General features: G+C 48.2%; 1 protein-coding gene across 3 annotated transcripts in view; it reads right to left on the bottom strand.

Moving 5' to 3' along the window:
- The window catches only part of LOC137438682 (sodium/potassium-transporting ATPase subunit beta-1-interacting protein 3), a 208347-nt gene that overhangs the window by 5064 nt on the left and 184072 nt on the right, over positions 1 to 19211 (bottom strand). The window contains exons 5-6 of one of the 3 annotated variants that reach the window (XM_068133926.2): positions 15935 to 15995; positions 602 to 686 (exon numbers count right to left, since the gene is read on the bottom strand). In XM_068133926.2, the coding sequence (XP_067990027.1) occupies positions 602 to 686; positions 15935 to 15995 (146 nt within the window). Of the gene's footprint in view, positions 1 to 601; positions 687 to 13124; positions 13669 to 15934; positions 15996 to 19211 lie in introns of those variants that run through there. The other 2 variants (XM_068133924.2, XM_068133925.2) reach the window with 2 other exon arrangements.

Genomic DNA, 19211 nt, shown 5'->3' with positions numbered 1-19211 from the left:
GACGTAGTGCCAGCGCACACACCTCTGGCTCACTCACACCTAATATGATTCTTTTCCCCTATCCCTTCCTCTTGTTTTTCCCGACAATAGGTTAACGCCCGAAATGTCAGCTCCTTGCTTTCCACGGCAGTTAACATACTTTGATCAACATTTTGTTGATTCCATCCAGTGTTTTACCTGCCTGCCAAAGCAGACCAACACTGACCTTCATGATTAAGATTAGTTTTTCTTTCTGTCATAGATAAGCACTTGTCAGTGGGGCATTTGCCAGCAGGCTTTGGGTGTGGGAAGTGCAGGAATAATGCGGGTAGGGTAGATAGGGGAAACTGCAAGCGGGTGGTGGAACAGGCATATGAACTACCATAGCAATTGCACACGATAGGAACATCAGCAGCAGGCCATAGAGGGTATGGATGCAAAGCATACGAGGTGGCAGGGTAAAAGGTAGTGATTGTCGGAGGAGGATGCTGGTATGGTAAAAGGTAGTGATGGCCCCAGGAGATGGCAGGATATAAGGAAGTGATGGTGCGTAGGGGGTAGGAGGAGTGGGAGTGGCATGGTACGAGGTAGTGATGGTGGGGAGGGTGTAGTTGTTACTTACACATACACTGGCTTTAACTGTAAGTGTGAAACTTTCTGTGGAGACTGGTAGGCTGTGTATGAATGAAATCCACCTATGAAATCAACTGACTCCACAGACGTAAAATAAGTACAAATATAGGGAAGTAAAACAGCACCAAATGGGGGAGAAGAGAAAGAACAAGAGGTGAGGCAGTGTGTAAGGAGATTTCATTAATTTCTGCTCACAATCACAACTGGAAATGGTGGATTTCGTATGATGTCACATAAACCGAGCGTCATTTTGCCTCTTTCTAGAATATGTCCACTCTGTGCAGCTTTTGGGAACAGCAAAGTGTCTGCACCAAGTCTTTCAGTTGCACGAGATATAAATAAAAAGGGAGAGAGGTACATGGGTGCTCGCTATAAAAGAAACCTGGGCATACAAGTCCAAATGTAAATGCAGACACACAGGAAGTCGCTAAAAATAGTTACAGATTTAAAAATACAAGTACATCCGGCTCCCTATGGGAGCGGCAGGAAGGATCACGTTACTTTCCTCTCTGGAGTGTATAGATTACAGTAGTTCTAGGCTCGGCTCTGTTAGTCTGTGGGTGACGCGACAAGAATATAGTGCCTCAATAATGTAGGGATTCCTCCCTTTCAGTTTAGTGTTAAACAGCAGAAATGACTGTTTTAACTTCCGGTAGGGGTGCCCCATGAAACACCACGATAAGCCATTTATACAGGTTAACACGACGTTTGTCCAAGAAAGAAAAATAACCTCTTGGGGTTACAGGATATTATTAGTATTAATATTGTTTTGTAACATTACTATTATGCTATTATCATTAGTGTTATTATTACTTGTGTTATTAGAAGCGGCCTTGGGAAAATGCCGCGATTAGCTGTGTATACACCACAACATGAATTTCAATAAAGGCGGAAAACATCCTTGCGGAGTGGGACAAATGAAATTGCTACAACCTCCATAGTGTGACCCTCAGTCCTGTCAAGTTTGGTTTTGATTGGATGTGTGATGACCAAATGTATCGTGGTCAGACAGACAGACAGACACCAAATTGCGTATTTTAGTATGATGATCTCATTTGCCAAGAAAATCAGAAACTCAACCATCGCTGGGAATAATGTTTAAATTTTGATACGCAACACTGGACATAGAAAAGGCCTATCATCTGTGCTGAGTTTTGCTTCATAGTCAAGAGAAAAACTTTTACTCCTTTCATTATATTTACATTTTGACACTTTTTTTTCGTTTTGACACGACGCTCGGAACTCGAATCGAACTCCCGTACCAGTCCTGATCCAATCTATCTATAATTCCAGTAATCTCTGTGTGTATGTGTGTGTGTCTGTGTGTGTGTGTGTTTGTCTGTGACCGCTGTTTCTCGACAACCACGGGTCCGATCTAATTGAAACTTGCCAGATATATTGCTGGGGACCTGAGGATGTGCCTTTTCAAGGTTTGAAATTAATCGGACAAGTGGTTCCCAAGGTATGGTCACCGTACTCGCAAGCCGTTCGCTTTGGCTTTGCGAATGGACCAAACCATTTCATGTAAATAGAGGGGGGGGGGGGGGGGGGTTCTACCGTACTCGCAAGCCGTTCGCTTTGGCTTTGCGAATGGACCAAACCATTTCATGTAAATAGAGGGGGGTGGGTTCTGTGGTCGTTACTGCCACGTGGTTTCAAAGTTTTTCTTTGTTGTTGTTCTTTGCACGCATGTTTTTTTGCACCCACGTACGGGCACGCCCTAGTATTATATAATACTGATATAGGAACATGATAGGTCAAAAAGGGAGTAATATAGATCATTCATGTCATTCGTGCCTGTTTAGCATAAGGAGAACAGTATATATGTGGAAACGACAGGGAACGTGTCGAATGATTTATCAGTCGTGATAATTGTGATTCCACTCCCCCTCCCTCCGGATGTGTCTGAGCCCCACTCTTACCCAATTCCATTTTGGACCACCACTGATCATCCCTCTGTAATCTGCCCTATATGTCTTCAAGGACTGACACTCTCACTATCTATCTCCAAAAGGAATATCTGGCAAACCCTCCTATCTACTTTCTTAACAATCCTGTCTTAAAGAGGTTCAGTCATTCAAACTCCTGGATCTTATTATTAGCCATGATCTTTCTTGGGAAAACCACATTTCAAAGTTGGCCTTCAAAGTCAAGGCTGCCAACTGGGCTCCTCCATCATACAAAATCCTTCCTTGGCACACCTGAACTCCTTGCCACCTACAAGACTTTCATCCACTGCTTGATGGAATACTGCTCTCCCCCCTAATCTCCCCTGCCTCACATATTGCTAAGCTTGACGCCATGCAAACGGAGGCCTTTAAGATTATTGGAATTTCCCAAAAATAAGTTGAATCTATGGGCCTATCACTTGCCATCGCCGAAGGTCAGTGGTCTCTGTCTTCTTCCACCTCCTTTCTGGTCTTGCACCCTGCACTCTTTCCGTGCTTTGTGCACCCTTCCCGCTCTACCATACCCACCCAGGATTCTGCAGGGCACACATCGTCCACCATCAATTCCCTTCTGATGAAACTACCTAAATCAGGATCACTGCTCACCTCCACTCTTTCATTCCTCTTTTCTCCCGCCTCTGTAACAAACTCACACACTCTCTTCAATCTCACTCCTCCACCCAGGTCTTCAAAACAGCTGTTCACCACCATCTCATATGTTCACCACCATTCCCAATCCAAAACCTTGATTTTTTTTCTACCCCCGTTAATACACACCAAATCCACCTCCTTCAAATTCCGTTTTCTTTCCTGAAAGTCCTATTAGTGTCCATCTTGTTTATCCCGTGTGTACCCCTCCCCAGCCCTCTCCCTTCCACAGATCTCCAGATGTCCCTGTTCCCTCCTGTTGTTGTGGTTCCCTCTCTCTCCCCCTTTTGTCTCTCGCTCCCTTTGTTATATGTTATATGTGGTAGCTCTTATACGAGCCTGAACTTATTATACAAAAAAAAACAAAAAAAACAATCCAACTTGGTCACATGCAAATCAAAATAAGTGGTGATTAGAATTTAGCTCTTTATTTAAAAGTTTACAGCTATAATATTTTTTATGTAAACACGGAAAAAGTTATAAAATAAGAGGCGGAAGAGGTGCGTGTGGGCGTTGCCTCGCACCCAGTTCAAATGTAAGCTCCATTGTCTTTGGTCATTTCACCCGCAGTGAGCAGACCGAGGCTGCACCGGCTGACTTACGAATATTTTCATTTACAGAAATTTTCCGACAGTTTTGTGATTTTCCCTGGGATGTTGGCTTCGAGTTGCATTAGTGTGCAAAATTTCACCTTTCTACCCCACCTAGATGGTACTAAGCATTTATATCAGTGAGTGAGTAAGTGAATGAGTGTGTGAGTGAGTCACTCAGTTGTTAGAAAGAGCAAAAATACAATAAACAGATAAATATTGCATTTTTCTTGTTTTCCTTTTTTAGGGGGGAGGGGGGATGACTATGGTTGTGGGGTAGGAAAGAACAAGGATCGAGAGCTCATTCACTTTTTGATGAGACTGTCACATGGACATCACAATCCTGACATGTATAGAATCAACACAATCCATCACCAGTTACCGCCCAAGATTAAATAAATAAATATCATGACGAGATTTATATAATTCACCTACAAAAGTTTAGAAATCCTGAATTAAATGTAAAATGCAGGCATGCCATTGTAGTTGTAGTTTCGTCATTGACCACGTGTAGAAACATTCACTTGTAGTAAGTTTTTTGCCCAAGTCCTTCACAAACTGTCAATGCCTGACGTTTAAATGAAGGTGGCACTGGAATAAGGAATTTATTGGTTCATGGTTTGCCATTCGCCGTTTTTTTTTGCCCAAGTCATTCACGAACTGGCTGTAAATGCCTGATGTTCGACTGAAGGTGGCACAAGAATGTGGAATTTATTCGTTCATGGGTTAGTATTCACCTTTTCTGCATTGTCTGTTTGCCCCTGGCCTCCCACCCGTGTGTAGCACAGGTATCTTTCTAGTATATATATATAATTTCCACCTGGTCACAAGTACAACTGCATACATAGCCCCAACTAAGGAACAAACCCTAACCCTAACAACCCAACTGCATACATACCCATAAATACAGTCAGCTAAGGTGGGCCAGCAGGGGCACATATGGCTCCACATGCAGCAACTACACGTGGATGCATACATACCCCCAACCTAGTCAGCGAGAACACAAACTACAAAACAACAGCTTCCTCTCCCAGAATCCACGGCACAAAAAAAAACAAAAAACTTGGTGCAGCACCCAAACAACTACCCATTCTTATAACCTTCACCACTCAACAACAAAACACACACATACACACACACTCATGCAAAATCACACACACACTCATGCAAAATCACACACACACTCATGCAAAATCACACACACACACACACACACACACACACACACACACACACACACACACACACACACACACACACACACACACACACACACACACACACACAACCCCACACACCCACACAACCAACTAGCCTCATAACATACACCGCTCAAAACATCAACCAAAAACACCTCCATTTCTTTTCCACTCTCAGACACTAAATGACATAACTCCAGCTTTCTTGATGCCTCACTTCCGGTGCACCTCACTTCCTGTGTACCTCACTTGCTGTGTTCTGGGATCGTTACTGTATAAAAGCGGGTCAGCCGACAACATGCGGGCTGCCTACGATCCGCTCCATGCTACGTTCCCTCTTAAGGACTTCAAGCCCTGCTTAGGCCTCTCCTTTTGCACTAAGCCACCATTGTGTTGATTAAAGCCTACCTAAAGGCCTACTAGTACCCCACTGCAAAGTCGCAATGAGCTGGCGAAGCCAAAGCCTCTTGCCACTATTTTACCCATCACTATGGCATCAGTAGGTTAGGTAGTTGGTAGTAGGTAGGTGTAGTAGGTACCGTACCTAGTTCAAAATGACACCATTTGCATTCTGGATGAGATTAAAATTTATAAAACTTCCTTCTTGATTAATTCGGTGAATTCCGTCTCAACTTCGGATATTTCCGGCTGTGAAAAACTACCCCCTACGGCCGCAGGATTTCTAAAAAATAATTCTTCGTCAATTTTAGAATATTTGACGCCCTTTTCAGCATCCGAAACGCGGTAATAAGCTTTTTTGAAATATTTTTTCAAATGTTCGAATCTCATTGGTGTTTGGTGACGATTTTCGTTGAAGATGACCAGGGCCCGTGTGGGCCCGGGGAACAAGGTTGGTCTTAAAGTATTTTAATTACAAATTAGAGGTGCATAAGATTGTGAATCAAACAAAGACGGGTGAAACACACTCCTATTGAACTTTTTCACAATTTTTTATGCATACTTCTGCATCCGCAAGATGGCGGCCTCCATGGAGCGGTTTGGTTTTGAAATATTTTTTCAAATGCTCGAATTTCATTGGTTCCGGTGTTTGGTGAAGATTTTCGTTGAAGATAACCAGGGCCCGTGTGGGCCCGGGGAACAAGGTTGGTCTTAAAGTATTCTAATTACAAATTAGAGGTGCATAAGATTGTGAATCAAAAAAAGACGGGTGAAACAAACTCCTATTGAACTTTTTCTCAATTTTTTATGCATACTTCCGCATCCACAAGATGGCGGCCTCCATGGAGCGATTTGGTTTTTGAAATATTTTTTCAAATGCTCGAATCTCATTGGTTCCGGTGCTTGGTGACGATTTTCGTTGAAGATAACCAGGGCCCGTGCGGGCCCGGGGAACGAGGTTGGTCTTAAAGTATTTTAATTACAAATTAGAGGTACATAAGATTGTGAATCAAACAAAAACGGGTGAAACTGAAACAAACTCCTATTGAACTTTTTCGCAATTTTTTATGCATACTTCCGCATCCGCAAGATGGCGGCCTCCTTTGAGTGTTTTGGTGCGTCAAAGCTTGGAATTCTCAAAGGATCCAGCAAAATCTGGCTTTTCAAATTAATACGTATGCTGTAGCGGCTACCGCTGGGTTTTCACAATCGCCTTGCACCTATCAAGGACGCGGAGCGATCACCATGCCGGGCTCGTCCAGGACGCCCGGGCAGGCCTGCGCTCAACTTGCCAGGCCTCGGTCGGGACGCCCGGGCATGCCCGGGCAGGCTCGCCCTCAACTTGCCAGGCCGCAGCCAGGACGCTGGGCCACGCCCACTCTCGCCTTTCCTGGGCAAACGCTCCGGGATAATATGTATATATATTGCTGCCCGATAAACGGGCTTTTCAGAGTGCCTGAGTGTTTGGTTTGATTAAAGCAACTCGGATGAATTCCAGCTTTTTGTCGCGTCCATTCTTCCGATCGACGTGGGAGCCCCAGCTCCTTCATTGGTGACCTACCGACATGGACACGGCAGTCGCCCTTAAACTGCCTACCTTCTGGGAGGCTCACGCGGCGGTTTGGTTCGCACAGGCGGATTCCCTGTTCGCCCTGCGAGGCATCACGGCCGACGACACCCGCTTCCACCATGTGGTAGTAGCGCTCGGTTCGGCCACCGCGGCCCGCGCCCTGAGCCTCCTCGAGAGCCCGCCAGCCGCTGACAAATACGGCGCGATTAAGAAGCTTCTCCTCGACGCTTTCGCCCTCCCATCGGCGGAACGCGCACGGCGCCTGCTCGACCTGCCCGAGCTCGGCGACACGCGCCCTTCCGAGCGAATGGACTACATGCTTTCACTGCTCGGTGAGCACTCTCCGGCATTCCTGTTCCGGGAGCTGTTCCTCCGTCAGCTGCCTAACCCGGTACGCCTCACCCTGGCAAGCACGACGATCACAGATCCCCGGGCCCTTGCCAGAGAAGCCGACAAGATCTCCGCCGCAGGACAGCACATCGCAGCGGCGACATGGGACCCACCGCCGTCCGACGCAACACCCATGGCGCCCGAGCACCCGGCACGGACGACGACCGGAGCCTCCACCTGACCAAGCGTGGTGTTACTATCATGCCAGGTTCGGACAGAAGGCCCGGACATGCCGACCCCCGTGCACCTTCGGCAGGCCGGGAAACGGCCGGGCCGGCGTTCATTACCAGCCATGAGCGCCGGCCACACGGGCAACTTACTGTTCATCACGGATAAAGCGTCCGGACGGCGCTTCCTGTGCGACACTGGCGCCCAACTGAGCGTCATACCCGCCTCTGACCAGGACAGGCAATCCGCGGTTTGCGGCCCCTCCTTGGTTGCGGCCAACGGATCGACCATCCGCACCTTCGGCCCGCGCAACGTCACCCTCTGCTTCGGCGGCCAACGCTTTGCTTGGACGTTTGTAACCGCAAACGTGCCCATGGCTCTGCTAGGCGCCGACTTCCTCTGCGCACACGGACTGCTGGTGGACGTCCAACGGCGTCGTTTAATCAACGCCGAAACCTTCAGCTCCCTGGTATGCACATTGAGCAGCTCCGCGCCGACCGAGCTGGCATGCACCGTCCCGGCGGCGAACGAGTTTGCTCGCCTGCTCACGGAGTTCCCGGCCCTCACGCGGCCGACGTTTTTGGCCGTCGCAGTACGGCATGGGATCGAGCACCACATACCAACCACGGGCCCGCCGGTCTACGCCAGGGCCCGCCGCCTCGACCCAGCCAAGCTCGCCGTGGCGAAGGCCGAATTCGACACGTTGGAGCACCTCGGCATCGTGCGGCGCTCCGATAGCGCGTGGGCCTCGCCACTGCACATCGTGCCAAAGCCGGGGGGTAGATGGCGCCCGTGTGGCGACTACCGCCGTCTCAATGACGCTACCACCCCCGACAGGTACCCGATCCCGCATATCCAAGACTTCTCCGCCCGTCTGGCGGGACGGGTCATTTTTTCGAAAATTGATCTCATACGGGGATATCACCAGGTACCTGTCAGGGCGGCCGACGTCCCTAAAACGGCAGTCATCACGCCGTTCGGCTTATTCGAATTCTTGCGGATGCCGTTTGGTCTCAAGAACGCGGCTCAGGCGTTCCAGCGCTTGATGGACGGCGTGCTGCGTGACCTGCCGTTCCTTTTCGTTTACCTGGACGACATCCTCGTCGCCAGCACGTCCCGGGCCGAGCACCTCCTCCACCTCCGAACACTGTTCGGGCGCCTCAGCGAGCACGGCCTCATCGTCAACCCGGCCAAATGCCACTTCGGCACGACGGCCGTTGATTTTCTGGGCCACCACATCACCAAGAACGGGGCCGTGCCGCTGCCAACCAAGGTCGAGGCCATCACCACGTTCCCGCGTCCCCGCACCATAAAGGCCCTGCAGGAATTCCTAGGAATGGTGAATTTTTATCACCGCTTCGTGCCCCGCGCTGCTCAACTCATGCGGCCCCTCTACGAAGCCCTCCGGGGCAAGCCGGCCAAGCACGACATCGCCTGGTCCGCAGCAATGGATGCGGCCTTCCAAAGCTCAAAGCGGGCCCTCGCCGACGCAACACTGCTCGCTCACCCGGTGCTCAACGCTCCCATCGCCCTCACCACGGATGCCTCCGACTACGCGGTGGGCGCCGTACATGAGCAATGGGTGAACGGGGTTTGGCAGCCACTCGCTTTTTTCAGCCGGCAGCTCCGGCCGAACGAGCTCAAATACAGCACGTTTGACCGGGAGCTCCTCGGTCTACACCTGGCCGTCCGCCATTTCCGCCACCTCCTGGAGGGCCGACCTTTCACGGCGTTCGTCGACCACAAGCCGTTGGTTTACGCCATGGCCAAGGTCACGGAGCCGTGGTCGGCCCGCCAACAGCGCCACCTCTCCGCCGTGTCGGAGTTTACCACGGACATCCGGCACGTCGCCGGCAAAAACAACGCCGTGGCCGACTGTCTTTCCCGGGCCAGCGCGAACGCGGTCCACCTGGGCGTGGACTTTGCGCTTATGGCGGCGGACCAAACCACCGACACCACGGTGCAAGCCCTCCGGGCGGCGGACACGGGCCTCCGCCTGGCCGACATCCCCTTCACGGACACTGTCCTGCTCTGCGACGTCTCCCAAGGCCAGCCTCGCCCCATCGTGCCCGTCACCTGGCAACGCCGCATCTTCGCCTCCCTCCACGGCCTTTCCCACCCGGGCCGGAAAGCTTCCCAGAAGCTGGTGTCGGCGCGATTCGTCTGGCATGGCCTTCGTCGGGACGTCCGCGATTGGACCAGCACCTGCACGGCCTGCCAACGGGCCAAGGTCCACCGACACACCCAGGCCCCGCTGGCACCTTTCACCGTGCCCGAACGACGTTTCGACCACGTCAACATGGATCTGGTGGGCCCCCTCCCCCCGTCACGGGGGTTCACACACCTGCTCACCATGGTGGACAGGACCACCAGGTGGCCGGAGGCCGTTCCCCTCGTCTCCACCACCACCGCCGACGTGGCGCAGGCTTTCATCGCCACCTGGGTCGCCCGCTTCGGCGCACCGGCGGACATCTCGTCAGACCGCGGACCACAGTTCACCTCCGAGCTGTGGGGCGCGGTCGCCCGCAACCTGGGGGTCAAGCTCCACCGTACTACGGCCTACCAACCCCAAGCAAATGGGTTGTGCGAGCGATTCCACTGGTCCATGAAGGCCGCGCTCATGGCCGGCCTTCAAGACGGCGGCTGGGCTGACCGGCTGCCGTGGGTCCTTTTGGGCCTCCGCACGGCCCCCAAGGAGGACCTCCAGGCATCCACCGCCGAGCTTGTCTATGGCCAGGCGCTACGCGTCCCGGGCGAATTCGTGCCCGACGCTACCAGTCCCTGGTCCGCAGCTCACCAGCGCTCGGACCTCCAGGAGGCCGCCCGACGGTTTGCCCCCGTGCCAACATCCCACCACGGTGACCCCCAGTCCTACGTCCCCCCAGCACTTCGCACAGCGGAGTATGTTTTTGTGCGTCACGACGCACATCGGGGGCCACTCCGGCCGCCGTACGACGGGCCCTTCCGGGTGCTGCGACGGGACGACAAGTCGTTCGTCATCGACATCGGCGGCAGGTCGGACCGGATTGCGGTGGACCGCCTCAAGCCGGCGCACGTGGACGTCGACCACCCACCACGGGTGGCCCTTCCACCGCGGCGAGGCCGCCCCCCGTCCACGGTGCCCCCCACTCGACCGCCCACCACCACACCGGACCCCCTCCCACGACCCGCCAGGGGTCGCTTCGGCCGGGTCATCAGGACCCCCCTCAAATTGACCCTGCCGGTGCAAGTCGATTCTGGGGGGACGTGTGTAGCGGCTACCGCTGGGTTTTCACAATCGCCTTGCACCTATCAAGGACGCGGAGCGATCACCATGCCGGGCTCGTCCAGGATGCCCGGGCAGGCCCGCGCTCAACTTGCCAGGCCTCGGTCGGGACGCCCGGGCATGCCCGGGCATGCTCGCCCTGAACTTGCCAGGCCGCAGCCAGGACGCTGGGCCACGCCCCCTCTCGCCTTTCCTGGGCAAACGCTCCGGGATAATATGTATATATATTGCTGCCCGATAAACGGGCTTTTCAGAGTGCCTGAGTGTTTGGTTTGATTAAAGCAACTCGGATGAATTCCAGCTTTTTGTCGCGTCCATTCTTCCGATCGACGTGGGAGCCCCAGCTCCTTCAATGCGTTCATTCACAACGGCTTCGCCAGCTACTAGTCATTTCTGCTTTGCACTGCCTCAACACTACCTTTTGGGCTGAAAGAACCACCACACCCTCATTATATATACATACAGGCACGGATTCACGATTTTATGTTAGATGGGCACAGAAATGTACTTCGTCACAAGTTATTTAATTGTTCATCATTTCAGAATCTTTACGATTCATGTACAGATTTTGATTCGCTTTGATTAAAAATGAACAATTAAACGTTCATAGGATGGGATAAGAACTCTGGATCTCTTGTATACGACGCGATGGGTTAAATTACACTGCAACACACAGTCTGCTCTCTTTCTTCAATGGATAGTTAACAATCACGATACATAGAAGGACCAAACCAACAAACGAGTTTACCTCCAACACAGTATATGTGGAAACGACAGGAGACGTGTTGAACGATTTATCAGTAGCGATAAACATGATTACACTCTCCACCAGATGTCATTACAAAATCATCATTGCCAAATCCCAAAAGAAGGCTCCACCAGTTAATGGAGTTACAAAATCAAATTTTATCAGTTTAACTATTTCTTACCGTTTTTCCGCATGCAGATCATGGTCCTTTAATTAAAAAACAAAATAAACAAAACTGAATACTGCTTTGAATTTTCGCCCCTTTTGGAGAACAGGATTCGGCCATTGGTGTTTTTATTTTTTTGTTTGATGTTGTTGTTGTTCAATCGGATAATTAAAACATCAATAACAGAAACAATACCGAAACATTTAAAGCATTTTTACCTCCACCACCAAAGGTGGATGGAGGTTATGTTTTCACCCCTGTCTGTTTGTCTGTCCGTTTGTCTGTGAACAAAATAGCTCAAAATTTTGTGGACGGATTCGGACGAAATTTGGCAGAGATGTAGCGTATGTGACAAGGACGAAATGATTAGATTTTGGTGAAGATCCCGATTCGGATCCGGCTACTAGAATTTTAAAAGTGATTCTTCACCATTGGAAGATCGGGACAAAAACGATACATAGCAGGATATCTCAAAAAGTTGTGGACGGATTTGTACGAAACTTGGTGGAGAGGTTGGGTGTCTGACAAGGACGATTGGATTCGATTTTGGTGAAGATCTGAATATGGATTCGGATATGAGAATTGTTTAATTTTTTAAGTGATTCTTCACTATTGGGAGATGGGGCCAAAAACGATACATAGCAAGATATCTCAAAAAGTTGTGGACGGATTTGGACGAAACCTGTTGGACAGGTTGTGTGTCTGACAAGGAAGAATCGATTCAATTTTGGTGAAGATCCAGAACCAGATCCAGTTAGTATATTTTAAAAGTCATTCTTCACCATTGAGTGATATGGCCAACCAGGAGGAGGTATGCTCTCTCCTGAGTGCCATTCTAGTCTTAAATGTAATCGTTGCAGATTTTACGTTTAAATTTTTGAAACACTATGCAGTATAAGGTAGGCTTGTTTCGTTAAAAAAATTGTGATATTTTGACTTTTGTTTTTTGAAAAAAAAAATTGTTAGAAAAGTTCACTGCACGACTCACAAGACAGTTGACGGGAGTGGCGGAGTAATTAGGGAGAGGCGCAGGGTGTGCCTCCCCTCTGGATCTACCCTTGATATATACATACTGTACATATATTAGCACTCACAGCTCCCACTCCTCCTCGACTCCCAACATGATTAATACGAGAGGCCAGTCAATTAAGTAACCTTAAAATGGCGATATAAATTCGAGAACAAACTCCCTCAATCTCTTCAATCCCACTCCCCCCTCCAGGTCTTTAAAACAGCTGTTCACCACCATCTCTTATCTTCCCCCATCCAAAACCTTGATCTCTTCTACCCCCACTAATTCACCCCAGATCCACTTTTTTTAAATACCGACTTCTTTCTTTCCTGGAAGTTCTAGCAGTGTCCATGTGTTTTATCCCGTGTGTATCCCTCCCTAGCCCTCTCCCTCCCACGGATCTTCCGATGTCCCTGTTCTCTGCTGTTGTACTTGTGTGCTTCCCTCTCTCTCTCCCCATCTCGTCTCTCGCTGGCTTTATTGTATGTTTTGTGTATCCATTCGTTTTTTTGTGATTGATGATAGCTCTTACACGAGCCTCGATCTTGTATACAAAAAAACGAAAAAAAGAAAGAAAAGAATGTAATGTGTGTCGTTGTAGACGACATATGTTATATCTATGGGTAAGTCATGTTTTGCCTGTTTTAGATTTGACAACATTGAGCGTATGACGTCAGTAGAGCAGTTCCAAGATGGCGGCTCCCTTAGAAGCATATGTACCAGGGAGGAGCAACGTTCTGTCATCCGTTTCTTGGAAAGTGAGGGTGTAAATCCCAGTGAAATCCATCGCAGAATGAAGATGCAATATGGTGACGCATGTTTATCGCTGCAGCAGGTGTATGACTGGGACAGGAAGTTTAAAAGTGGAGTGTCCAGTGTGGCAGACGCTGGTCACTCGGGCCGGCCTCACACAGCCGACACACCAGAAATGGTTGCAGGAGTTGAGCGCATGCTAAGGGAAAACAGTCGCATTACGCTGGATGAAGTGGTCTTCGAATTGAACATTAGCCATGGTTCAGCATTAGAGTGATTCTTAGCTACATAAGACAAAAAAAAAGGATTGTTTCACTCCTAACCTTTAATTGTTTTGGTATTGAGGTAAAACTTTTGCCTGTGAAATATTTTTTGAATTCATCAGGTTTTAGGGGTTGCACAGTGACTCATGGTTGCCAGCCACTCAATGTTTGTGCCCGATAAGCGTTGATTTCCTACAATCGGGAAACCTCTTGCGATGTTCTGTCACAACTTGAAGCAGATACTGGGTTTGCTGTTCGTCCCTTGTCAGGAGACGATTGTACTCTTCAATTTGAGCAACTGCATACACCAGAGTACAGCTGTACTTACTGTATTCAATTAACTTAAAAACAACTTCAAAATGTGCAGTGCATAGCAAGGTCATAGGTCAACTGTAATGGTCAAAATCACAAGTATAGCAGTGGAGAATAAAGAATCAACTCCAAACATTTATGCGAGTCAAATATGTGAAATTACAAACTCCGTGTGCAACCCCTAAATTTAGTCCAAATGGCCTCAAATTTCACCACAAGGGTTTTTCATACATTCAAATTTTTTAAAGAGTTAGGAGCATGACTTTTATAACTTTCATTTTTAAGAACCACCCTATTCAGCACACCATATCATTGACAACGCGCTGGGGTTCGGCAAAGTGTCTGCAAGGTGGGTGCCTAGACAACTTACACCCAAACTGAAAGAACGGCGAGTGGACGCATGTGAAGAACTCCTGCGAAGTTACGAAACAGAAGGCGACGCTTTCTTACAGCGCATAGTGACTGGGGAATGGGGATGAAAGCTGGGTCCACTACTTTCAGCCAGAAACGAAGAGGGCAATCAAAGAGTGGCGCCATTCAACTTCACCGAAGACCAAAAAATTCCGCAAACAGCCGTCCGCTGGAAAAGTGATGCTGACGCTCTTCTGGGATAGCCAAGGCCCACTTGTAGAGCATTACATACCCAGATGGACATTACATACCCACAGTCAGCAATGCATCACACTGCAACCTCCTTAAAAATCATCTGAAACCAGCAATCAAATCAAAACGTCGTGGACTACTCACTACTGGTGTTTTGCTGCAGCATGACAATGCTCAGCCTCGTACTGCCCGTGCTACAGCTGCAACAATAGAGGACCTGAATTTTGAGTGTCTTCCTCATCCACCCTACTCGCCAGACCTCGCCCCTTTGGATTACCACATCTTTGGGCCACTTAAAGAGGCGCTTGGTGGAACCACTTTCCGATCCGATGAAGAGGTCCAAGAGGCGGTGCAAGAATGGCTACACAAAGCAGCCAAAATATTTACTTTCTAGAGGAATCCAGGTCTTAGTAAAGCTCTGGAAAAAATGCATTGAACGCAATGGAGATTATGTTGAAAAATAACACAGTTGTTTCACACGTACATGCAATAAACAAGTTGTGAAAAATATTTTAAAGTTACTTATTGACTGCCCCTCAGAGTAAAAGTTTATTTTAAACTTATCCTATGCATTCAGAAGTCCCAGATATGACCTTCCCATCACTGCGAAGAAGCACCGAAATTAGATACGGTGAACCCTCAGGGAGGTCTACCTTGTATGTCCGGCTCTCACACCTTTGGGTGAGCTGAGAAAGTTCTCCAACTCTTTAGTTGTGCAGAGGCACACCCCGTTGTCTCGGGTACTTTCCCAAGTATTTTCAGCTTATTTTAGAAGCTTTGTGAGCCATTTTAGCTAACAATCCTTAAAATCAAACGCACGATATACATTTCGTCATTGACACGAAAATGTCCGGCCAGGATTACGTCACTTTGAAAGTCCCTCATTACAGGCATTATCATGGCGACAACTTTACAACTATACAGTATGTGGGTGGTGTACCCAAATAACTTTCTTTGTATGTATTACATTTATTGATTCTATTTGGAGGTGTACTGCCAGGTTGAAAGGTGTACACACCGAGTCTGGATTAGCCTGTCCAGACCTATTCTGGCTTATTTGGGCCCAATTGTGTCTATACTATGCGATGCTACACAAAGTTAGGTGCACAAGTGGATGTGAAAAAAACTTCATTTGAGCTGTTTTGTCTGTCTGCTGGCAGTCATGCCATAGACAAATCACTGGAAAACTCGACACGATGAGCCAGTTTATTTTGGGTAATACTGTGTGCTCTTCTGTGTTATGTTGTACCATATGCCATACATTGTGTAGTGCGCCATGTTGCTTACAGCTGTCTTCTTCCTCCGTAAACACGCTGACCACATAGCAGGCGTAAACGAAACCAAAGAGCTGCAGGAAAGGGAATACGAGAAGAAGAAAAACATGTTGTGAAAGGAAATGAAAAACAAGGATTGAGTTTTATGTTAAAAATTAAGAGAAGTACAACTCAAACTAACCTGTTCCCAATGACACACTCATGGCACACCCGGAAAAAGTGCACACCCCAAATCAACCTGTGAACCCTCGACGTGATGCAAGCGCAAAATGAAATAAATAATTAAAACATCTCATTACACATTCTTGGAATAGAGATGACTTTCCAATCACCACGTTTGATTAAATGACAATAAAAGGATCTGCAATTACGCCAGCAATGGCACAAGCTCTTCCATAAACCATAGAACACAGTAAAAAAAAAAATATATATATATATATATAAAAATAGAGCAGAGTCAATGGCGCGCAATCAAAAATTCATACGCTTCCCACCTAAAACAAAATTGAAAGATGGCAAAAAGTTCCACCGGGAATGACCCAATAACAAATTTTGAGAGAAAAATTTCCCCCCATTTTGACCCATGTGACGCAAAGTCCACCCCCTGGGGAATGAACCGGAGATCAAATCCAATAAATTGTTAAATTTTTCATGCATCCCCCAATATTGATTGCATATACTAAAGTTCATTAAAAAATGTTTTGAAATGTGCCCGCAATTGCAATTAACGTTATTTGACCTTTTGATCCCGCCCCAGTGGGTGAGGCCAAAAATGGCACTGCTCTTGCTCCTTCTTGCCATGTGTTGATCATAACTACCAAGATTGGTGAATTCCTGCCGAAAAGTTTAGGAGGGGATAGCATGACAGATGGATGGACAGACAGATGGGCAGAGTCGATTACAATACCCCCCCCCCCCTAGTTTTTTTTTTCTTTCAAATATCAAGGGGGAAAATAGAATGGCACTCAGTAGATTGCATACCTCTATCAGGCTGAAAAGTCTTATAAAAAGTTTTCTAAAAGTTCTGCTGAAAAGCTGAAAAGAAAAGAAAATAATCACTTATAAAATCCTAGTATCCAGATCCAGATCTTCACCAAAATCTTACCATAATGGAGCAAACGTGGACGTCACTGAAACTCCAAAATTGGCATTTAACAGTTCTTGAGCAGACGCAGAGGTTGTACCTCTGGTTCCAACCTGCAATACTGGCCTTACATGGCCACCCAAGGCCAGCAGATGAGCACATACTTTCGTTTTACTCCGATTGGAACACGTACTCCGGCCCAAGCAATGATAAACCCCATAGCCGGTTACGGTCCGTGAGTCTTTGAGTACCAAGTGGAAAATAATCGTACGTAAATACTTTAATATGTACCTTAATAATATGTTGTTTTAAGAACTCTTATTTTGTAATGGCAATATGTTTGCAAGAGCATCAAGCCGAAGGTCGAGAAACGATTCACAAATGCCCGCTCGTTTAATCAACTCGTCCTGGGCAAACACCGAACTTGTCCACCAAGTTTAGTCTGAATCCGTCCATAACATTTTGAGATATCCTACTCACAAACAAACAGACAGACAAACGGGAATGGAAACATAAACTGGTGGAGGTAATAAGCTCTGTCCTCGGTCTTACTTAAGTGTGCATGATATGTTATCAGACTTACGTACTCGAACCTGGGACCAAACGAAGATATAATTCCATCACAACACACCCGACTCCTCCATGACTCGAGTCGAAGCGAGTGAACAGGTTTGCACAGCATAGCGTGGTGATCACATGGTAATGTTACTGTGATACAGTTTCAGGGAGTCAAGGCGAGAAACCAATGGATCATAGAGAAAATGGAATGACATCAAGATTATAATCAAAACGGAAATGGAACTGGGCGAGACTCGCATGGAAAGGACCGAAGAAGAATTACAAAACGAAACCAGACTCAGTGGGGTCATGGTTGGAGCGTCCTCGCTGAGACTATAGAGCCAGCGGTTTGAACTCCAGCCGAGTCATACCAAAGACTTTTAAAGATGGTACGTGCTGCTTCCTTGCTTGATGTACAGCATTTAAAAGGATAAGAGCACAAACAATCCTCATAGATTGGCATCCATGGGGAGGAGAAATCCCCCCCATAGGAAATGCCCACTGTACGTAATGAGAAAGCAGGAGCCATTGTTGTGATTTCCACTTCCCACAAGCTCAGTGGCTGTATTTGTCGTCAAACGTGCCAGAAATCTCCAAACGCCCCAGAAATCGCCAAATGCCCCAAAAACCACAAAGCGCCCAATAAATCTCCAAACTCCCCAGAAATCGTCAAATGCTCCAGAAATCACCAAATGTCCCACATATTGCCAAACACCCCAGAAATCACGAAACGCCCAATAAATCTCCAAACTCCCCAGAAATAGTCAAATGCCCCAGAAATCACCAAATGTCCCACATATTGCCAAACACCCCAGAAATCACGAAACGCCCAATAAATCTTCAAACCCACCAGAAATCGCCAACTCCCTCAGAAATCGCCCAACTCTCCAGAAATCGCCAAACTCCCCAGAAATCACCCAACCCCCAGAAATCGCCAAACTCCCCAGAAATCACCAAACCCACCAGAAATCGCCAAACCCACCAGAAATCGCCAAACCCACCAGAAATCGCCAAACACACCAGAAATCGCCAAACCCCCCAGAAATCGCCAAACCCACCAGAAATCGCCAAACCCACCAGAAATCGCCAAACGCCCCAGAAATCGCCAAACACCCCAGAAATTGCAAAACTCCCCAGAAGTTGCCAAATGCCCCAGAAATCGCCAAACGCACCAGAAATTCCCAAATGCCCCAGAAATCACCAAGCACCCCAGAATTCGCTAAACGCGCCAAAAATCGCCAAACTCCCCAGAAATCGCCAAACACACCAGAAATCGCCAAACGCCCCAGAAATCGCCAAGCACCCCAGAATTCGCCAAGCACCCCAGAATTCGCCAAATGCCCCAGAAATCGCCAAACGCCCCAGAAATCGCCAAACGCCTCAGAAATCGCCAAGCACCCCAGAATTCGCCAAATGCCCCAGAAATCACCAAACGCCTCAGAAATCGCCAAATGCCCCAGAAATCGCCGGATGCGCCATACATCGCCAAACGCCCCAGAAATCGCCGGAAGCGCAATACATCGCCAATCACCAAATGCGCCAGACGTCCCAAAACGCACCCGACATCCCAAACGCACCAGATATCGCCAAACGTATCAGACATCATCAAACATTCCAGACATTGTCAAATGTGACAGAAATCGCCAAA

Source organism: Myxine glutinosa, chromosome 13 (genome assembly GCF_964187855.1).
Source record: "Myxine glutinosa chromosome 13, kmMyxGlut1.1, whole genome shotgun sequence".
NCBI lineage: Eukaryota > Metazoa > Chordata > Myxini > Myxiniformes > Myxinidae > Myxine > Myxine glutinosa.
Note: the sequence above shows the minus strand (reverse complement) of the source record. Positions and strands in the feature narration are given on the sequence as shown.